At 51.5% G+C, this 22,759-nt stretch overlaps 1 protein-coding gene across 4 annotated transcripts in view; it reads left to right on the top strand.

The window, feature by feature from the left end:
• RPTOR (regulatory associated protein of MTOR complex 1) overlaps positions 1-22,759 on the top strand; it is a 92,498-nt gene that overhangs the window by 6,357 nt on the left and 63,382 nt on the right. For all 4 annotated transcript variants that reach the window (XM_065035124.1, XM_065035127.1, XM_065035125.1 and 1 more), the window contains exons 2-7: positions 1,778-1,880; positions 4,511-4,593; positions 11,965-12,123; positions 15,709-15,855; positions 16,900-17,075; positions 21,808-21,867. In XM_065035124.1, the coding sequence (XP_064891196.1) occupies positions 1,778-1,880; positions 4,511-4,593; positions 11,965-12,123; positions 15,709-15,855; positions 16,900-17,075; positions 21,808-21,867 (728 nt within the window). The remainder of the gene's footprint in view (positions 1-1,777; positions 1,881-4,510; positions 4,594-11,964; positions 12,124-15,708; positions 15,856-16,899; positions 17,076-21,807; positions 21,868-22,759) is intronic.

Below are 22,759 nucleotides of genomic sequence, written 5' to 3'. Positions count from 1 at the left end.
AATACAGGGGTCAGAAAAAGCAAACAGACACTGAGGAGGAGTCGATCAGGAGTGGAGTGTGTGCTGGCACAGCGGCCCAGCAGGACCCAGCCTGTGGGGCTGCAGATGGCTGAAGGCTGCCTGCAGAGACCTTGAATTATTCATAGTAACTTGAAGCATTTCTTTGCATTCTACTATTTTTATCGCTGTGGAGAAGCACGCTGAGATTATATTTTCATAACAATTTATTTGTCTTAAACTTCCTATAAAAAAGCTTCCTTGGAACTGAAAGCTCTTCATTTTGAGATGTTTTAGCTTGCAGATGTTCCAGGTGAACCGGAGAGGACTGGCACATCGCTCTTCTTCAGGTATTTGACCCACTAAAGGAAAGATAGATTAAAAAGCAGAGCAGCACTTGATTCTCATCCATCTCACTCAGTGTGGTGCGGAGTGAGTGTAGAACGGTACCAGATTCGAGCTCGGTGGTGGAAGTGACGGCTCAAGGGGCAGCGCGTCAGACTCCACGTGTGCAGCAGGGCCTGCGTTCCTGGTCACCGGGTGCAGACGAGTCGTGTACGTGTGTGATGTGTCCTGGGTCGCTCCCTGCAGAAACCTTTCCTGTTTTGAGCGCAGCTGTGCGATGCAGTGGATCAGGAAGGTCGGGGTTTGTCTGCCTGTTTGATGTTTTCAGCAGCGGATTTGCAGACTGGCGTTCCTCAGCGTTGTGGGATGGAGCCTGTGCTGCCAGAGCTCCCGGCCAGGTCGCCTCTTGTCACCTCTCAGCTGGGAGCCTGAGACGGGAGGTCCCAGGGAGCTGGGGTTTATTCCCATCTCCTCCCGTCACCGCAGGACGGCCTTGCTGGGAGGTGCCCGCGTGAGGGGCCGCGGGGTGGCGTGTGAACCTCCCACGGGGCTTGGGGAAGACAAAACCTGATTTTCGGGGTGTTGCAGAATGATCTGCAACTGAAACTCCAAAGGGAGGACAATGTTTCCTGGTGCTAAATGCTGCTGTTACTGCTCAGGGTTTGGGGAGCTGCGTGTTCAATGGAACGGCTGCAAACCCTGGCTGGGTTGGAGGTGTCTGTGGGACTCCAGGCTGGTTGGGCCTTTTGGCTGAGAGGCTTTTACTAGATCTCTGTACGTGTATATGGAGAAAAACGTCCAAAAAAAGGTCTTAGGAAGGGAAGGCATTTACTGAACGAGCGGGCGGAACTGAGCTTGCTGGCCAATGAAGAGTCCCAAGAGAGATGGGTACGAGCATTTCTCAGTCTGGAAATCTGGCCTAATGTTTGTCCTGAATAAGAACAGCCAAGATAACTGACATGCGAAGGGAAAAAATGGACTCAACATTTTGTTGTGCTTGGGTTGGTCACTTGGGTACTGCTTCCTTGCAATGCTTTTAGTCTCAATATTAGAGAGGACAGACTATATTCTAATATTGATCAGGGACCCTGAATAGCATATTCTTGTGTTTTAATAATGTATTTCAGTTTGACAGTGACCAATTTGAGTAGCAGAAGTCCAGTGATATCCATTCTCATGCCCTATGAAAGAAGAATGGGCTCTGGAAATAATAATAAAAATAGTAACGTAAAGTCTAAGGACTGTTCTATTTAAAAAAGAAGAAGAGACGAAAATGTAATCAGTCATGCCTTGCTTAAAATAGTCCCTGTTAAAGAGCAGGTAGCAAAGCTGCTTTGAAACGCTTCAAAAGTTACAGTAGTGCTAAAATTCCAGCACAAGCGAGAATTGCTGTTGTTTCTGCACTAAGTCGGCATCTTCTTGTCCCTCTTTGCAGATGAAGACTGTGAGCGTTGCCTTAGTTTTGTGCCTCAATGTCGGTGTGGACCCTCCTGATGTGGTGAAGACAACTCCCTGTGCCCGGCTGGAGTGCTGGATCGGTGAGTCCTGACCTGCCTGGGCTGGGTCTCAGCGGCTCTGTTGGTCACTTGGCTCCAGGCTGCGTGTTCCTGGGCCTAAAGCAGGCGAGCCGAAGGAGCTGGGCGTCGATCTCCCTGGCGTGTGAGCTCCCGCAGCGTCCCGCAGTAACTGCTGCCCTGGCTCGGCTCCTGCCTTGTTCTAAAATGAAGTGACATGCAGAAAAACAAGCTGTTAATCAGCTCTTTAGCTTGCTTTTAGTTGTTGTAGGTTTATAAATATCTAAGGAAATCTCCGAGGAGTAACATCGCTAGAGTGCTGTGATCTGCAGGGGTTTAATGTGCCGTGGAGAGGGTCGTCTGTAAAGTGCATGGACTTCACAGCTCTGGGGCTGTTCTAGTTGGGATCACCAGTTCAGAAGAGCTGCAGTTATGCCCAAGGATGTCTTGGAAATAATTCCAGCACATGAACTTGCTGCTTCAGTGCAGGGTTGGCCTAAACACCTAGATTTTTGTTAAGGAATTAGAAGTTCCCTTGGTTTTGGAGATCAAGTCCAATTATCAAGATGAGACAAATCTGAAGAAATATTAGAAGGAAATTCCGTGTGTAAGAAGGTTTTCTAAGAGAGGTTTGGGTTTTATCTAGAAGTGAAAATGTTCAGTGTTCACAAGTGACATGCAGAGCACCGTGATCCCACACTGGGGCTGCAGATGCAGGTGAATCATCACACACACGGAATTGATCTGAAAACCTTCAGAACGTCTCATTTCTGTCCTTACCTTACCTGCTTTATGAATCATAGCATCGCAGTTTTTAATGTAAAAATGCTGATGACTTTAAAGCAGTTAAAAAGCCATGAGCAAGCGCTAACGAATACATGTATTCAGTGGAGAGAACAGCTCTCGTTTCTCATGGCTACACGAGTGGAGAGCAAAGAGAATGAGGAGCATTGCAGAGTCATTAAAGTAAAGTTATTAGTGATTATCATCAACAAAGAGAATTCTGAATGCAGTTTTTTAATTAAATTTTTAGTGCGTATATACACACAAGTACTCATTTCCATTTCTAGCCAACTTGGAATTTCGGTAAAGGGTAATTGCAAACATACCCCCTGTTTTTAATTCTTCGCCCCAACAGTCTCAGGAGCAGGTCGGGGGTGTCCTGCGGCACTCGGGGCGCGGGAGCTGCACGGGAGCTCTGCGGTCACTGCAGGGCCATCGCTGCCGCCCCACGGGGACCCCACTGCCGCCCCACAGAGACCCCGCTGCCGCCCCACGGGGACCCCGCTGCCGCCCCACGGGGACCCCGCTGCCGCCCCACGGGGACCCCACTGCCGCCCCACAGAGACCCCACTGCCGCCCCACGGGGACCCCGCTGCCGCCCCACGGGGACCCCGCTGCCCAGACCCAGCGCAGGTCACACAGCACCTGCCGGGACCTGTGCTCGGGAAATAACTCATTTCCCATGTTTGGCTCTTGGAATGGCACCCGTGTGCTTTATTTTTGTCTAAAGCGTATTGTTAATAACGCTAATTACTCTGAAGGCACTCCAGAGGCCACAGACTGCATTCCTCTGCGTCAAAGGGCACAGCAAGTATTTTTAATTCCTCTTTCTGAAGTTCAGTTTGGTCCTTTTGAAGGACTCAAAAAAAAAAATCGGGTGTGTTGATGCTATTTTTTTGTGTCCACTCTTCAGTTTGAGCAGGAGGCAATAGCATATCGAGTAGCAGAAGATGTTGTGAGGCAGCGTGTGTTGGTATCTATGGATGGTGGTAATTATCTGGTGATAAAATTAACTTCTTAACAATTACAAATGGTGTATGGTCTCTGCAGCAGTAAGCGTTGGAAGCAAATGAAGTAGGATTTTGAATTCATAAAGAAAAATGTTTATCATCAAATATTTAACTCATTTAAATTTTCATTATTTACTAGAGAAACCTTTTTTCAATATTAAAAGAAACAAATGTTATGCTTCTCCTGTCTTTAAAAACAAAATCTTATTTATTACCCTAGTGAGATAAATCTTCCCAATTTGACAGTCCTTATGGTATTTTAATTTCTACCCGAAGGAAGAATTTGGGTATAATTTGGGGCCATTGCAGCCAAGTAAGTTCCATGAAGAATGTGATGTCTGTGAATTTGAGATGGAATGCATAGAAGGAACCTGCACTAAACCCCCAGTAAAGGATCTCTGGTGCCAGCGGGCTCTGCAGAGGCACGTCTGGAGCCTTTGGGCTCTTTCTTCTGCAGAGCCGTGGGTCCTGCCCTGGGTCCTGCCGTGGGGCAGAGCCGTGGGTCCTGCCCTGGGTCCTGCCGTGGGGCAGAGCCGTGGGTCCTGCCCTGGGTCCTGCCGTGGGGCAGAGCTGTGGGTCCTGCCGTGGGTCCTGCCGTGGGGCAGAGCCGTGGGTCCTGCCCTGGGTCCTGCCGTGGGGCAGAGCTGTGGGTCCTGCCGTGGGTCCTGCCGTGGGGCAGAGCCGTGGGTCCTGCCCTGGGTCCTGCCGTGGGGCAGAGCCGTGGGTCCTGCCGTGGGGCAGAGCTGGGTCTCCCAGCTTGTTCATCTGGATTTCACAGGCAGGGGACGTGGAGGAGCTCGAGGCTGAAATGCACATTGTTCACTTGTGGTCCAGACTCCTCATCTGGGTTGTGTTTCCTAGATCCGCTGTCCATGGGCCCTCAGAAAGCTCTGGAGACCATCGGTGCCAACCTGCAGAAGCAGTACGAGAACTGGCAGCCGCGGGTAGGTGTTGCGCGTCCCCCGCGGCCGCTCCGGCCCCTGTACGTGCTGTGGCCGCGGCTGTGCTCGCTTCCTCCCTCCACCAGCGCCAGCCAGCCCTGCGCTGGTCAGACTGGACGGCGTCCCAGCCGTGTCCCCTTGGCAGCGCGTGCTGTGGGCTCGGCTGGTCGCTTCAAGGCATAAGTCCTACTGGGTTTCTTTTTTTTTAATTTACATTCCTCTGACATTCCTGTATTTTTGAGATGTTCTGAAGCTTTTCACGCTGGGTTTATAGTTTCTTCTGTTGTACCAATGTGGTCGGGCTCAGCTGGTTCCAGCCGCGTATCCCGGCGCTCACTAGTGCTGGTTTATCCTTTGGAACGAGGGCGTGTTGTGCAGTTAGTAGCTGAGGAAGGCTTTTGGTTGTGTTGTAAAACATCATTTCAGAGCTTTGGTAACTGCCATTCTAGCTGAAGTGTGTGTGTGTGTGTTTTGAAATGTGTTTTGGGCAGTAGTGACAAAGCCCGAGAGAAACAAACACCCAAGTTACCGTTTAGTTCCTGGTTTGTATCATCTCATTCACACTGCGAAGTGTTTTGTGAATTTCAGTGTCCATACAGGAAATAAACTACAGAAAGACCTAAGCAGTGAGGTTTGGAGTCTGCGGTGTTTTCAGACCGATGCAGAGACCAGACTGTAGAATCCTCTTTGCTGGGGATGTTCCCAGTGCGTTCGTGTCCTTGTCTGTGTGCTCGAGCAGCTTGGGTCAAAACGCTCCTCTTCAAAGTACCCGGACTATTGGCTACTAAATCATACATTTATCATTACAGGCGTGTAGTGTGTAACCCAAACAGAAATGGTAACTTCCCTCAATGAATCTACCCAGAGATTTGCTTTATGTTTTTTTCTTTTTGATGTGGTGTGCGTACTAACCTGTCTTCACTTTTTTAAGGAGATGTTGTCTCTTCTCTTCCTTATAGATTGTCTTCAGTAATAACAATACTGATGTGCATTTTTGTCAGCACCAGGACTATATGTCCTATTTCTGACATTGCTCTCTATCTTATTTAAAGTCTAAACTTACCAGGTGTCTCTGTGATGTCTGTTGCTGTATAGCTTGAGAGTATGGTCTGTAATGGGAGGTTACCGGTGTTTTCCCGTCCTCTGGATAGGGTGACTGGTTGAGGAGGTTTTTGTGTTAGCAGCGCCCTTAGGCGTTTTTAACCAGTCCTATTTAAGCTGCGGTGGGTTACATTAATTCCTTGTTTCTTCATCGGTTATAAACCAGTAAAGGTAGATTGCTGCTGCCGAGGGTTTGTTGGGGTCTCCGGACGGCCGGTTCCACGGGGAGCCTGGGGTTCTGTCCTCCGCTCCGTGTTGCTCCCGCAGCTCGGGTTCCCTCGCGCGCGGGCCGGCCGGCCGGGACGTGATCTCTGCAGCAGGAAGTGTGAACTTTTCTTTTGCCGGACACTGCTGAGAGTATTTTTCCCCACAAGAAGGGCTGTTGGTGTGTGTGGGGTTGAAGGCTGAAGTGCTTTGTGTGTGCTCAGTCCCTCCTCTGTCTAACTCAGACTGCATGGAATCAACTACATATTCAGAGGAATCTGAATGTAAATACAGCTCGTGCTTGTGCTTTACCTCTTGCCTTTGCTTGGTACTTCCCTGCCCCCTTGTTCAGGGTTGACTGACTAGAATTCAGGTTATTGTTCAGTAAAGGCGGAATGTGTTACCTGAAGGAAACTCTGCTTTTAGTGGTGAAAAGTTTACAGTAGTAAATCTGTAGTGTTCTGAAGTGTTTTCTAAGTATATTTATATAAGAAGGACTTCTCTTGAAGTATATATAGTATACATTTAAGAGAATTTACTTTTGTGTTTTTCTTCTTGTTACATTGGCAGTTTTTTTAATCTCTCTCTAGCAGCCCAAGAATTTGGCAGAAAATTCAAATAGTGTCTGAAATCAAACAGGAGAATAAACCCTGGTGGTGCGGGGGTGAAAAGGGCCCTTTGGTCCCGTCTCTGGCAGCAGGTGTGTAAGCGCGGAGCGCGGGCCGAGGGAGCGGCGCCTGCCCCGCGCTCGGGGCCGTCACCCGCGCAGCTGTTTGCGTGCGAGGTGCCGCGTTCCTCCCGGTAAATCACGGCCCTTGGACACATTGCGAAGCTGAGCACGTACCGTTTTATTGCACTCCACAGGGCTCTTGAGTTTTCTGCAGTAATAAAGAGAAGTTGATGTGCCATCTGCAATAAAACAATAGGAACATTATTGAATTTCCCAGCCCTTTCATATAAATACTAATACATCGAGTTTTGTCTGTTTCTCAGTGTTTTGGAATAGTTGAAGAATTGATGGGGGACGATTTGGCAAAAACAAAGCAGTCTGAAAAAGAGACCAAATCATTAGAATGTCCCGAAACAGCCGATATTGGAGCCGTAGGGCCGCGGCGCGGTGAGGATGCGCGGGCGGTGCTGGGGGCTGGATCCCGGCAGCGGGAGCCGCTGGGAAACGCCCGTGACACCGGCTCCAGTGCAGTCCTCGGCTGCTGGGAGCCGCGGGACAGCGCTCCAACACCTGCCCGTTCGGGTGCAAAAGCCTTGAAAGCGGGAAGCATAGGAATTCTTTGTTTTGGCAGCTCCCAGGCTGTACAGCTGATGAATATTTCCTTCCAGCTCTTATTGAGCCCCTTTCTAAATAATTTATCAGCTTGCCATTGCTCGAAGTATTTGTTCAGATTAAATTTAAGACTTTGCTTTATTGTTGTGTAGCTACATAAATTTGTGTGCTGCGGGAGTAAAAACCACCTCAGCCGCTGTTTCATCTGCACAATACTGCAGTTAAACAATATCCAGTCATTTCATTGCAGTTCTCAAATGAAAATTGTACTGGGGAGAGGGCAGGGATGACAAAGCTGTAGGCTTTATCTGTCTTTGGAAGGAACTTTGAACAAGTAAGAGTTGTTGTGGTTTGGGGCACAGATGATGTAGGTGCTAGTGAAAAGGTGGGAAGAAAAAAGCAGACAGCTCTTCTCTGAGGTTACCGAGGACCACGGGGTTTGAGTTTCAGTGGGCATGGAAGGGGTTAAAGCTGAGGGTAATCTAGAAAGCAGGCTCAGTGACAGGGATAAAAGGGGCAGGTTAAGCAGCTGAGAATGAAAGGAGGGAAAGGTAGTGAGAGTTCCAGCACAGGACCTGTAAAGCCTGGCCTATGTAGGGGGGAAGAGCCAAAGCCTGGCCTGTGTCGGGGGGAAGAGCCAAAGCCTGGCCTGTGTTGGGGGGAAGAGCCAAAGCCTGGCCTGTGTTGGGGGGAAGAGCCAAAGCCTGGCCTGTGTCAGGGGGAAGAGCCAAAGCCTGGCCTATGTGGGGGCGAAGAGCCAAAGCCTGGCCTATGTGGGGGCGAAGAGCCAAAGCCTGGCCTATGTGGGGGCGAAGAGCCAAAGCCTGGCCTTTGTGGGGGGGAAGAGCCCCACAGGGCTCTGGTGGCAGCACACACTGCCCCGCTGCTGGGTGCAGTGCTGAAAAGCCCCAGTTACCCCGTGGGGCACGGTCCCTGTGCAGTGCAGAGCCCCAGGAGCTGGGCTGCGCTGGGGTTGCTGGTGTCGTTCCTGGAAGGTCCCGGGCGTTTTCTTCCTCCCCTCTCCCTTGCCCGGAATGGACATTTCATTCCTGGCTTTACCCTCCCTGGACAATGTCGTTTCCATTCCTCATACGTGTCTTTGAGAACGGGGCTGTGTAGCCCAAGGCAGAACTGTAGGTTGAGTGATGTACAGTTTACATAATTCAGGATCTGGTATGGAATATACTTATTAAATTTGCATGAAATGATAGATTTTTTTTTTTCTTTTTTTTTTGTTAGCTGTGGCCTTTGTCCAGTTTCTTTCTTTAAACTGAGTGAAGGAGAACTATGGAGGGGGATGAAAATCCCAGCCAGGGCAAGGGCTGGGGGAATCTGTAAGATGAGGTTATACAAACTCTTCAAAAGCCTTTGGGAAGGGTGGCTGGAAAGCCAGTTTTGGCCTTTGAGAAAGTCTGCATCCGCAGCAGCCCCAGTCCCGAGGACGGCGCGGTGACGTGTGGACGCTTGTCACAGAGCAGCTGTGACAGTTGCGCATGCAGTTCTCTTTTGGACGCTTCCTTACCTGCATTAGTGTCACTTAACAAGAGACAGGCCGTCACACATCTGAGCGCCTTAGGCTGGCACATCTCGGCATGTTTTCGGTCTTTGCAGCCCGTTTGACGTACGTGGTTGTAGCCATTTCTCCCTGAGTTCAGAGGGTGGCGATGGTGGAGGAGCGGCCAGGGCGGTGTTTGACGGCGGCGGCCTCGGGAACCGCTACCAGCCCCGCTAGCTGTGCCCGCTCCTTGGCGTGTGCCGCCCATCAGTGGTCGCTAGATGAGCTGTCACTATATATTTGTTACCTTTTTCCCAAGCTGTTGGTGCCAGATGGAGATTCCCACAGTGTGTATGTCCCATTGTGCTTGACTATGCGGGTTTTCCAATAAAGGAGTTTCCTTTTTTCTCTAATCCAGTCTCGTACGCTGCGTGTTGCAGCTCACGTCACCACCGAGTCGCGGGCTCTGAGGAGACGTCTCCCCCGGTCCGGGTAGGTGGAGGTTTTTGGCCGCTCTTCAAGGCAGCAGCGCTGCGTTTCCCCCCGTGCGGCGGCTGCCTCCCTCTGCTGCGCTTCCCAGTGCTTCTCTCTTCATTTCAAAGGAAGTACAGCCAAGATGCTTGAGACAGATAATTTAAACCTCTACCTTTTAGTGCGTGTTTTCTGTTGTTGATGCTGTTGTTTCCCTCATTAGCGATCTCTGGGCTCTGAGGTTTCATTCCTTGCGTTGCTTCCTTCTGCCTAATTAATTGGTAAGTTGCCTGCCGCACATCAAAGGTTGAACATTTCCTAAAGAGTAACTAGTTAAGCATGAAAACTAATTGAACACATGACCTAATTATTGCTCTCTCTGTGAGTCATACTTTTCCTTTATTTCTGTAGGGTTTTTCTTTCAAAACAACAGCAAATACTAATTGATCCTGCAAAAGAAACATTGTAGAATTCCAAAGGGGAAAATGCAAAATGGGAAAACTTGTCTTGGTCTCCCTGCCCTGCAGATGTAGGGGCATGTAACAACGAGCAACAACAGCAACAAACATTGTGACAGCTGAAACGCTGTTTGAAGGGGATGGTTCAGTGACCGTGCCTTCTCTCGCTTTGCTTTCCGTCATCTCCCGACAATCAGATCCATTCACACGGTGGACTCCTCTGTTTTGTTTGGTGTTCTGTCATCGCGGTGAGGCCGGAGTCAGCGCACAGCGAGGTCCATGTGCTCCAGCGTGTTTGCATCTGACCGCTGTGCTCCTCGCGTCCGTTTGTCTGAAGATGTGAAGGAAGACCTGATGTTAGACAGGCTTCTTGAAGGAGATAAGCAGCTCTGCCTGCTCAGATCTGATGGACGTTTTTCTGTAGTTACCGCCCAGCCTCCGTGTGACCTGTTTAAAAATACCTGGTCTTTGTGTTGGTGAGCGGGTGAATCCCTGGCGATTGGAGGGGCAGCTCCATCGCACCGACCCGCTCTCCGTCCAGGCAGCGCTGGCCAAGGACTCTCTGCAGACCCGCCGTGCGAACGGTCTCGCGTGGGACAGCATCAGAGTGTGGTGCAACCAAACAGAGGCTTGGCCCAAGGCTTGCGAGTGTCTTCCTTGTGGCTTAGTTTAGCATTTAAACTTCAATATCCATCTTCACTGTAATGAATATTTTCAAGTTAGCAAACCAGATAGAGCCAGAGTGTTGCTCTTGTCTCGAGTAAGGAAGTGATACAGTTTTGATAGATCACATCTTCAGAGAATCCCCGTTAATGACCAGAGCAGAACCATCTAGCTAATGCACTTGGTAATTAGCCCAAATTGTTTTATTTCCCTGTTCTGGGTCTTGACGGTACCGTTTGGGGGAAAGAAGAGAAGCCACCGCCTGGTGCGGCTTGTTCCTCGGGTGCCTGTTTGGTGTCGCCCGCGCGTGGGTGATGTGCAGTGAACACGTGTGCAGGGCCTGGGCTGGCAGGGGAACTCCAGCTGTGCTCATTTGCAGCTCCCTCTGCTTTCCATTCTTCTCAGCCTCGTGGTTCTCAGTGCGCAAATAAGAAGTTTACAGTTTGGATCTTTAGATCTACAGGCTCTGGTTTTAGTGTATGAATTCACCTCCATTAATTGTGAGCTGTATTTAATGTTTATGCTGCAGGGACGTGAGGAGCGTTCCAATGACTGCGCTCTCCTTTGGAAGGGAGGGAGCGGAGGACGCCGCAGCCGCTCCGGTTGTGGTGTGTGTGAGGGTGCCAGCAGGCAGTGTGATGTAAGGAGCACGTTTGCAGATCAGCACCTCGATAAGAACCCGAAGGGAGCGGGAGGGCGGGACCCGCGCTGCGTGGCGCCTCTGCTCTTCGCTCCCACCACGACGAGTCTGGCACGTCACCGGTTCTTGCTTAATGGTTTTTATTCCTTCCGCTTGCTTTGCTCTGTGGTTGTGATCATGTAAACGATGCCATTCATTGTACCCGTCTTGCCTCTTGGCTTGGGATGCTGCATGTTAATCGAGCAGCGTGGTGTCTATTTTTCAAGCTTCACAGATAAGCAAAACGTTTTTATATTAAATGAAGTGCTTCATCCTCTTTTGCTGTAGTATTTTAAGACTTTATCTTTGGCTGTCATAGAAGAAAAGCTGAAAAGCCCAAACTTCTGAGACTTTTATTGAGTTTATGAACAGGCTCTCAGTAGCAGGTTTTTGTAGAGAGATGTGTACAGTTGTCCTGCTCTTAAACTGGGTTCTTTGTTTCAATACATTGGCTCTAATTTTTTTAAGCCGTTGTGATTCTGGATTCCCAGTCTCTCTGCAGTTCTGGAGCAGAGGAATAAACAGGCTTTTATCGGTCAAAGGACAGTCGAAAGACCTTTTGTTGTTATGTGGCCTTGCTTCAAAAAAAGGCACTTCAGTGCATTTCAGTCTGAGATTTGGGGTTTACGGAGTATCTGATTTATACAGCGTCTGTCTTCACGAGGGAATTCTGTTCAGTTGGAGATGTGCAGGGCAGGAATTGGAGGATTAGAGAGTTGCGCAGGGTTATTTTTGAGGCTGGCTAACGTTGAAAATGTATTTGACCTTCCTAAGGCACTCGGGGTGCTGGTGATCCTGGGTGTGCCGGGCCGGGTCCAGGCAGCCCCGCGTCGGTACCGTGTGCCAGCCCACACACCACAGCAGGCGTATTTTGTTTATTCAGCTCGGCAGGAAATGTTTAATGTTTTCTTTTTCCAACATAACCAGTTTATATACATGCTTCTGTCTGAAGTAGCTGCCTGCATCTTAAACAGATTTGTTTTTACGCTTGAAATGAATATCTTATGTTTCATGTTACTAGGCCAGGTACAAGCAGAGCCTCGACCCTACGGTGGACGAGGTTAAGAAGCTGTGCACGTCCCTGCGCCGCAACGCCAAGGAAGAGCGGGTCCTGTTCCACTACAACGGGCACGGCGTCCCCAGGCCCACGGTGAACGGCGAGATCTGGGTCTTCAACAAGGTGCGTCTGCGCAGCGGTGCCGAGCGGCTGCCCCTGCACTGCCGCCTGTACACCTGAAATGTTTGCTGGAGAACAGCTGAACTCTCAGGCTGAAAATGCATTTGGTGTAAAATCGGTTTGGTTCCCTGCTTGGCCATAGCGCTCAGCCACACTTTGTACAGCTGTGTCCATCACATGCAGCAGCCTTCCAGGGATTCCCAGTGTAGCCTTCCAGGAATTCCCAGTGTAGCCTTCCAGGGATTCCGTGTGACCCACATGTACTTTGCTTTCCCTGTAGTTCAGCTGTTTAGTCTCTTTTACAGGTAACTGAATTAACATGGAGTCTTAGGAAACTGGGACATTGTGCTTGTAGCTGAAAGTACATTCATGTGACATAGGACTTGCATTCATTATCATAGATATGCTTCTGTTTTATTTTGGGAGCTTATTGAGCTTCTTTTCTCACACTTCACATGTATTATTTCTATAATTGAATGAGCATTCAGTGGTAATTTGAAAGAGCAGGATAGAAGGTGGGGGAGAACGTGCAAGAGGGCATCACTTTATTCTGGTGCATCTGTATTGTCCTGCGTTCCCGTGGGGCCGGGCTCAGCATCCTCCCCGTGTCCCGTGGGACCCGTGGGGCAGGTTTGGCAGAGCTGCGGGGCTGTTGTGGTCCAGGAACGGTGAATGCCCAGGGTCTGCGCAGGCGTCTCCCTGTGCCTTTGTTCCTGGGCTGGAGATGCTCATTCTTCCTTTCCCTTTTATGTTTTCTCCCATAAAGCCAGTGTGCAGCGGTTACAGGGCTGATATGGGCGACGGCAGAGGGGACGTCATTTATTAACAAACCTTCCACCGCGTGCCAGGCGGTCAGAGACAGCCCGGAGATGTAGTGCTGTAGGAGCACACTGTAATTATGCTGGAGAAAGTTCACATAGTATCAGACCATTAATATCTTCCCCTTAATTTCTCAAGGGCTGGTATTTTAAATTTAATTTAGCCCTTGCACAGTTGGTGCTCTGTCTGAACTGATGTTTAAAATGGAAATAGAAGGAGAATGCTTCCTGCTACATTTCATTATCTGCTCTCGGAGAACTATCTGCTGGTGTAGCTGATGGAATCAGTCGGCAAGGGGCAGGGGGTGGACTGCCGTGTTCCTGCCGTGGCCTGGCCGGGGTTTCCATGCGGCTCAGCGATCCCGCGCGGCAGCTGAACGCAGCAACCTGCTGAGGAGGCTTTGCAGCCGCAGAGACATCTCTGTGGAGCACACCCGTGGGCATTGCTTCGGTTTTGGTAGGAGACGGAAAGAGAAAATACACCGTGCTTTGGAAGGAGCAATTATGTTGAAAACGTCCTTTTCCTGGGTCTGTTCTGTCTCGCTGTTGTACAAAAAGCCTTGAAATGTGTGCATTGTCAGGAGCAAATTCTGCTGCTAACAGGAGAACATGAAACACAAGATGTGCATCACCATCGTGTTCCTGTTAAGTCCTTTGGAAGCGATTTACGTCTCACTCAGCCTGAGCTGAGCTCTGCTGGGCCAGCCTGTGGGAGCCCAGGGGGCAGAGCTGCCGTGCGCGGGGGTGGCCATGGGGTGGCCATGGAGGTGGCCGTGAGGTGGCCATGGGGTGGCCATGGGGGTGGCCATGGAGGTGGCCGTGTGGTGGCCATGGGGGTAGCCATGGAGGTGGCCGTGAGGTGGCCATGGAGGTGGCCGTGAGGTGGCCATGGGGGTGGCTGTGGGGGTGGCCATGGGGTGGCCATGGAGGTGGCCGTGTGGTGGCCATGGGGTGGCCGTGGGGTGGCCATGGGGGTGGCCATGGAGGTGGCCGTGTGGTGGCCATGGGGTGGCCGTGGGGTGGCCATGGGGGTGGCCATGGAGGTGGCCATGGGGTGGCCATGGGGGTGGCCGTGGAGGTGGCCGTGAGGTGGCCATGGGGTGGCCATGGAGATGGCCGTGAGGTGGCCATGGGGTGGCCATGGAGATGGCCGTGAGGTGGCCACGGGGGTGGCTGTGTGGTGGCCGTGGGGGTGGCCATTCTGCCAGATGTTGAAGGTGCAGTAATGTGCTTTTTGTGTATTTATTGTGCGTGCTGTTGTATTAATAAATAAGAAGCAATGTTCTTTTTCTAGTTTCACTTGCTACCAAAATCCCAGCAGTGGTTTCAGAAAGGTAAAAATCAAAAACCCCTGACTGCAGAGATGTTTTATTCTGACATTTCAGGCAACTTCTCTGTAAAATCTGAATAGGGCTTTTTGTTGGTGTTTTTTTTAATATTTTTGAGTTGATGAAGGCCCGGGCTGTGCAGTCGGCTCTGGTCTGTCTCTGGTGTCGCTGTGTGTCCTGGCGCTCCCGCCGGCGCGGGCAGAGGGACGCGGGCAGAGGGACACGGGCAGAGGGACGCGGGCAGAGGGACGCGGGCAGAGGGACGCGGGCAGAGGGACGCGGGCAGAGGGACACGGGCTGAGGGACGCTGGCTGAGGGACGCTGGGGGCTGCGCTGCCGGAGCAGAGCCCGCTGTGCCCCCAGTCGCAGTGAGTGCTGAGAACCCGCGGTGCCCCAGCCCCGGCACGGCTGCATGGGCAGCTCCAAACCATCATTTAACACTCCTTTTCTCTCCAGACTATCTCATTTACATATCATTAGCAAACTTTGTAAGTTATATGTCACCCCACAGTAAAGTTGGAACATTAAATTCTTGGGTTTGAAATACCACAGTATTAATCAGAGCTATAATCCAATCTTAACCGTAGCAGTATGCATTATAACGTTAAAACAACGCGTGCCCATGAAGCGCCGTTGGTTATGTGAGTCTCTCAGTGGTGCCGGAGCTGCCGGGCGGTGCTGGAGCTCGGCTCCTGCTGTTTGCTGGGGCCTCTCTGGGTGCCCAGGGCAGAAATCGGCTTTAGTTCACGTGTTCAGCTCTGCCCGAGTTCAGGGGGTTGCCCTTCACAGCTCATTTTAAATGTCTCAGCTTTGATCCTCCTTGTATTTTAGGAGTCTCTTGCCTCAAATTATTTAGGGGGGTTAAGGTGGAAGACAAGGAAAAAATACTCGATATGTACAGAAACCGAGCTGTTGGTTCTTTACTTTGCTGAAGGCGGGCTTGGTTGGGTTTGATTTTTATTGGATAATTCTGGAAGTTGCGCAGAAGTTAAAGACTCTAATAAAATTATGGAGCATCTCGTTAAAGTAAGATGAGGCAGCTGCTGATGAGCTACACAGTCTTAATTATCAGTCTTGATTTATTGATGGAGTTTTCAGTTTAAGGTGTTTGATGTTAAATTAAAAACAGCTGGTTTACATCCTTCATCAGCCTTGCAGAAATTTGAGATTAAATTGGACCGCTAAGTGCTGGTTGGGCTTGTCAGGACATACCAGAGTTCACAATTTCAAAGAGTGCCCGATAGAATCTACTTGTCATTTGTGTTGGAACTGGGTTCGTAGTCCTCGTTGTGAGTAGATGTTGATGTTTGGCTGGATTAATATGCCCAGTGTTCCATCGAGGCTTTATTTAGTGATTTCAGAATGGGAGTTTTGTCGTGTCTATTTCAAGTTCTGCTGCTCCTCTGCCTCTTTGTAACCCGAGTGCTTTTGTTTCCTTCTAGAACTACACTCAGTATATTCCTCTGTCCATCTACGACCTGCAGACCTGGATGGGCAGCCCGTCCATCTTCGTGTACGACTGCTCCAACGCCGGCCTGATCGTCAAGTCGTTCAAGCAGTTTGCGCTGCAGCGGGAGCAGGAGCTGGAGGTGGGCGCAGGGTGCGCGGGGGCTCGCCGCGCCGCGCTTGGAGCGGTGTGGGAACGCAAATCAGTCTGCAGATGATTTTGCCACCCCAGTCTTTCTGGTTCAGTTTGCTATCCTATTAAACTTGGAATAATTTTTAATAGAAGAGCTAATTAAATGGTAACGTTAATAGAATCAATTTGGGCCCTAATGGTCTTTTCTGCTGAGGTGAACTAGACATATTTATTTTAGATGCAAAAGTCTAGGATCTGGTTATGTATAGAACAATAACAACAACAGTCCCCCCCTCCCAGAGCCCAAACAAGCCAACAGCTTCAAGGAAGGAATATGAATTCATCAGGCTGTCACAAATAGAACCTTCAAGCAGATATTAACAGCATCCCTGGCTCTAGTGCCTTTCATTCTAAATTCCATTTTTGGAGATGCTTTTGTGGTGACTCTTTGGCAGGTGCATGTTCCACTGCAGTAAACCAGTCCGATAGCTTGGGACATGGAGATGAGTCCCTGATTCCTCTCCTGAGCAGTGGTCATGCCACACCTGGTGAAGATGAGAAATTCCCAAAGTCTGTGGCTTGGAAAGAACATGAAACTGCTAAACCCAGGTTACTAGAACTGGTAACAGCAGCACAGTGTCTGCACTGACATCTCTCTTGGTTCTGAGGATTTGAAAGAGGGGATAATACCCCATTAAATATAAACTAATTGAGCCTTGGCAAATGGTGTCTCGTTAGAACAGCTCTAGATCTTGTGCTACAAAGACCTCACTTTAGAGCTGGTTTTCAGTGTAACACTCGCTGTTTAGAGCAGAAATTACTTTGTTTTTTCCGTCCAGAGGAATACGTGTAGGGACCTCAAACTGTTTTACTAAAGCATTGATTAAAACCGGAGTATTGTTAGTCATAGGTGAGGTAAAGCTATGGCTGGTGCTGCCAGAGTTCGGCGTTTCTGCAAGTTCTGTTGAACTTTGAAGCTCTCCGTTGTTGTCGAAGTGACGTGGGGGTGACCGTGCCCGAGCCCCAGGGCGAGTAACTGCCCTGCTCTCCGCAGGTGGCCGCGATCAACCCGAACCACCCGCTGGCGCAGATGCCGCTGCCGCCCTCCATGAAGAACTGCATCCAGCTGGCGGCCTGCGAGGCCAGCGAGCTGCTGCCCATGATCCCCGACCTGCCCGCCGACCTCTTCACCTCCTGCCTCACCACGCCCATCAAGATCGCGCTGCGCTGGTGAGTGTCTGCCCGGCGCGTGCCCAGCTCCTCTGCTGTGATAGACGCGCTCGTCCACGTACTTCATCCAGCCTAACGTTTTGCCGTGCTATTCAATTACAGGATTTGAACTATGCATTTGGGATGGCGTTTTATTAATCAGAGCTAGAAAGGTGAAAATATTGTTATCTTCTACTTATTACATTTTAGATTCCAGCTCGATATCTGGGTTTGCTCAGATTAAGGGATTTACTGTTCTGGGAATTAAATATCTGCTTCTTCAGAGAGCAGAAACAGTACATAGTGCAATATAACTTTTTGTAAATTGTCCTTTGTACAAATCATATTCCAAATATTGCGGTTGCTGTAAATAATGCAGCAGCGTTAAATAATGCTGTAGTGAAAGAATCTGAGCGTTGAACCAAAGCAAGATGCCACGGACTGGAGTGCCGAGTTAATGGGGCAGGCGGCTCCAAGGCCGTGCAGCCAGCGGGAGCGCTGCAGGAGCAGCACTGGGGCGCGGAGCAGGGAGGGCCGGACAGACGGGGGACCTGCCGGCGCTGGGGGTTTGTCTGCGCTGGTGTGGTGGGTGTTGTGGGTTTGTGGCGAGCTGAGCCGCATCGCTGCTGGGCGGTTCTCAGGACCGCGCTGCTCCGCGTGTGCCGTGCCAGTCCTCCAAACGTGTAAACTGCTTACACAACTGCGTTAAATGCACGTTTTCTATGTACTGAGAAAGGGGCTTTTTTGCTGTCCTGGTCTGTTGGGGCATTTCCAGTCGCTCCATCTCCGAGGGGACGCGGGGGGTTATCAGGCAGGTGTTGGCGCGGCTCCACCCGCCATAGCACCGGGTATTCTCAGACTTGTCTCGTTCGTGTTTGACAGCAAACGCCTTGGGAAAAGCGCAGCTCGGGGAGGATTTGAAGCTGAACCTCGGCTGTTCTTGGGGTCGGTGCAATAAACGCCACACAAAGCCCTGGACAGTAAAGCGTTTCCTACTGCGTCTAATCCAATGATGATGTGTGTTGCTTACTGCACGCAAAATATTTCTCCTCTATTGTCTGATGGAGATTATGCTCCTTTTATATTCTCTATTGATTGCCATTATTGCGGTTGTATTTTTATCCATGCAAGTCCTGTAAATAATCAGCACTTGTTTGCAGAGCGTTGTTCGCTGCTGTTCCAGCGCGGCTGCGGGGGCACGCTGCGTCCTGCTGTCCCAGAGCAGCCCGTGCACCAGAATCCATATATCAACCTGGGCCTTTAAAACTTCTCTTTTGCTTCAGCATAGCCCTTTTACCAAAGCTGATCCAGAGCCTTGCAGGATTGGTTTTGAAATATAACATTTTTGCAATTCTGGACTGACTGGTTAATGAGGTTTCATATACGGAATTTATGGGCAAATAAAAGTTTGATGAATACATTTCTATACATCCCATTTTGCGCTCTGTATTTTAAGTAAACAACTGATGGATGAAATCACTTATCAAATGGAGCTGCAGCTGCATCCGCTTCGGTGTCGTTCCAGGGCAGAGCGATGGCTGCCGGGCAGAGCCGCGGGTCGGGGAGCGCGGGTGCAGAGCCGCGGGTCGGGGAGCGCGGGTGCAGAGCCGCGGGTGCAGAGCCGCGGGTGCGGAGCCGCGGGTCGGGGAGCGCGGGTGCAGAGCCGCGGGTCGGGGAGCGCGGGTGCGGAGCCGCCGGTGCCGCCCGGCCCCGAGGCCGCGGGTGGACCGGCCCGACTCCAGGCCCGTCACCGTCCTGTGCAGTGACCGCTCCTGATGTGCGTGGCTATATATAGCTGTATATGAGGCCAGCTTAGAGATAAGCTGTAGTGACGGTTAATCTTGACTGATAGGCGCTGATCGGAAGGTGGCTGCAGCTATTGCAGAAACAGGCAGAAACGAGTACACGTTTGGTGCAGTTTTACCCAGATCTGGGGCTCTCGTGCTGTCCAGAGCGAAAAGCAGCTACTGGAAGGTGTGATCAGTAGCGCATCGCGTGCTCGTGTGTTCATCAGTCCCCAATCACAGAATGTCGGGGCTGGAAGGGACCTCAAACGATCATGCAGTCCACCCCCCGGCTGCAGCTGCGTTTTCACAGCCTCACCCAGCAGGACACTGGCCTTGTCCACGTTGTCATGAAGACCCTTTGGCTTGAACCCTGGAGTGCCACTCAGAAGAGTCACAGAGCTCCTGAGAAGTGCTGGAAAACCCCCAGCCAAAAGGAATCAAGAACCTTGGGAGCTCCTCAGGCTTGGGAGAGTCGGAGGTGCCGTTGGTACATCAGAACCCAAATACAGCAAACTTGAACGTGCAGGGAGAAAAGAGTGTGATCTGTGACAGCTATAGGTCAATTAAAGCAAAGATTTCAAGTGTAGGTGCTTTTTTCTAATGTGTTTTATTTTGCATTTCTGCTCGAGGTTTTGGGGGGTTAACGGAGCTGATCTTCTGTCCCAGATTTATTTAGATAAACTAAATGGAGTTTCAACACATTCCTGTGGTATCTGAGCAGACTCCAGCTGAGCATTATGTGTATTTCTGGTTTCTTTTGTTATTCTCTGGCATTGATTGGTGTGTTTACATGCAGCTCTAACGCGTTTCGCCTGATGTTTGTGGTGATGACACCAACCATCTCTTGAGACATCGCGTTTGGAGCGATGAAGGGGGCTGCAGACACAGGATGAGGAACATTTTGTTTACGGGTACATTTTCTTGGCAGCCAGTGGTTGCTCGAGAGGAAATACAGATGGTCTGCTACTGGGTGATTTGGTTTGAATGAACTAACGTCTTTCGGAGCGCTCAGGGCAGCGGTGGGTGCTTTGAAAGCAGGACTGCAACAGGCCCGTGTACACCGGAGCCGTAAGCGCCACCGCTTTGCCCCGGCCTGGCGAACGTCCCACGGGTCCGTGCTCGGGCACAACGTGCTTTCACTGCTCCGTCTGCTTGCTTTGTCTTCTTTGAGGAGCCACGAGCTCAAGCGAAATAGCTGAAATGGGCGGTTATTTTGTGTTGCCCAGGTGCAGTCCTGCGGAAGTGCCGCATGACGGCCGCAGAACGCGTTTCCACGGGAAACAGCTGTTTGTAGTCGCCCCAGAGGCGCGTCCGTGCTGCCGCGGTGGGACACGCCGGCACTTCTGTCGCGTGTCCCAGCGTCCGCTTTCTGCTCCTAATCCCGCGAGCTGCCCGCAAAGGCTTTGTGCTCAGGAGAGTCCCCGCAAACGGAGGCTGGGGGTCTGTTTGCCCCATGGCAAGCGGCCTCTGCTGCCAGGCAGAGCCTGTGCTCCGTTCTTGGCCTCTTTCCAGGGTTAAGATGCTCACCCTTATTTTACATTGTGTCTTGCAACAGCGTGGAGCATCGTCCTGTTAATCTGTGAGCCTGTGAAGTATTGCTGAGTGAGGTTAAATCACAGCTGGGGTGAGAGGCTTCTGAAATAAATCCAGAGTACTGCATGACATGGTGGTCCTTGGGACTCTGGTTTGATTTGTAGAAAGCAAATGTGTGACAGCACGGGTTGCGCTGGCTGTGCTGTGGTCCTCTGAGATCTGTCGTAGCGTGGGGGCGGTGAGAGAGGAGGTACAGAGCCTTTGGCATCCCCGGCCTGTCGGAGGCGGCAGCCTGGTTGTGGTGACCTGGTTCTGCCGGGCTGGGTCCCGCCCGCGGCTCTCGGGTGAGGGTGTTTCCCTGTGCGGTTCTGGAAAGCACTGCCGTAAGGCTTTTATATTTTAGCAGGTTGTTTGGGGCTCCCTCTGCAGTGTTTGTAGATGGCTCCGTGAGGTTTTTTTTATGGCGAATGGTGCACGCATCAGCAAAGCAGCCTGGAGACCACTCGGCTTTCCCGAGCCCGTCCCTGTAAGGGCAGGAGCAGATGTCCTGCCAGCGGGCGATGCCACAAGAGAACCAGAGGGTCCTCGGCGTTTCAGATGTGGGCTCTGCATGGCTTGTTCAACTGTTCTGTCCTATAAAGGTGGCTCTGGTGGCAGCGCGGGCTCCGGGTGACACTGGACACGGGAGGCGGGTGTGCTGGGCAGCTGAGCCCTGGTACCACCGACCCCCTGGTACCACCGACCCCCTGGTACCACCGACCCCCTGGTACCACTGACCTGCCAGTCCCACCGACCCCCCGCTACCACCCTCCCTGCTCTGGCGCGAAACAGCAACTTGTGTTACACTGGTGGGTAAACTCTTCATGAAACAGCAGAGAGCGGGTTCCCGAGCGCTGTCGGCTCGGGGATTTCCGAGGCGCAGCGAGTGGTGCTGCCAACAGGACTCGGCGCTGTCCTGGGCCGGTTCCCCGAGTGCTGGTGTTTGTAATGCTGAGGAAACGGAGTCAGCACTTTTTTTAATGAAGCGACTGTGGTGTTTGAACTCGACGCATCCTCCGGTTCCCTCGCTCCCCCTCCCGCCGGCAGTGCCGAGCTCTCCGGGGAGCGCGGCTCATCGCTATTCCAGCCGCGCAGGCCCCCGCGCTGCTGCCCGCGAGCCCTTTTCCCCGCTCCGCGCTGGGAAACTCGTCACGCTGACAGCTGCAATACCCCAGTTTTGACACCTCACGATGGAAATTGCCGCATAATCATGAGCGTGACGAATATTGAGGGCCTCGTTTCATTCTTATTATGCTGTGGCAAAGTTTTATACCCAAACACCATCTTAAAAGCAGACACACTGTAATAAAGAAACCTCCCTCCATATTCTTTCCACAGAACCTTGTCATTAAATATTCAATTAGTATGTTTTATTTTTATTCTCTTCTCCACAGGTTCTGTATGCAGAAGAGTGTCAGACTGGTGCCAGGAGTCACGCTGGATTTAATAGAGAAGTAAGCCAAATTTCATGATTTCTTTTTCCTGTTGGTCTTAATTTCCTCATTACTTCTGGCATTTCTCATGTTTGTCTGCGAGGAGATTTCTCTGGAAAGCTGCTCGCGGGCTGCGCACCTACAGTGTTTGGCATTTCTGGCTGCACCGCGTGTTTGGGAAATGAAGTGCGGGGTTGCTGGGAGCGGTGCCGCGGGGGTCCTGGCTGCCCCGTCGGGGTTTGGCTACCCCGTCGGGGTTTCGGCTACCCCGTCGGGGTTTCGGCTACCCCGTCGGGGTCCTGGCTGCCCCATCGGGGTTTTGGCTACCCCGTCGGGGTCTCGGCTACCCCGTCGGGGTCCTGGCTGCCCCATCGGGGTTTTGGCTACCCCATCGGGGTCTCGGCTACCCCGTCGGGGTCCTGGCTGCTCCATCGGGCTCCCGGCTGCCCTATCAGGGTCCAGGATGCATGGGTCTCTGCCCCATCGGGGTCTCAGCTGCCCCATCGGGGTCCCGGCTGCCCTATCAGGGTCCGGGATGCATGGGTCTCTGCCCCATCGGGGTCCTGGCTGCGCGGAGCTCTGCTGCTCGGGGGTTCGGAGCCCCGGGGCTCTCACGGCTCCCGCTGCCATCCCAGCCCAGCCGGGGGAGCGGCCCCTGCAGACACGGGTCGTGTTCCTGCGGTCCAGACCCAGAGCCGTGCACGTCGCTGTTTCCGCGTGGGCTTTGGCCACCGGAGCATCGGCAGAGGAGACGCGCTCGTCACCACGTCACCAAAGCCAGCCAATGAACAGAACAACACTGAATCAGAAACACTGTCACTTCATGGCTGTGCTGTCCTGCTGTCTTTGTCTGATAGTGTTGTTGTGTTTCAGCCCGAACACCCTTGAAACGTGTTATCCAAGCAATATTTGA

This window comes from Columba livia, chromosome 18, assembly GCF_036013475.1.
Source record: "Columba livia isolate bColLiv1 breed racing homer chromosome 18, bColLiv1.pat.W.v2, whole genome shotgun sequence".
NCBI lineage: Eukaryota > Metazoa > Chordata > Aves > Columbiformes > Columbidae > Columba > Columba livia.
Note: the sequence above shows the minus strand (reverse complement) of the source record. Positions and strands in the feature narration are given on the sequence as shown.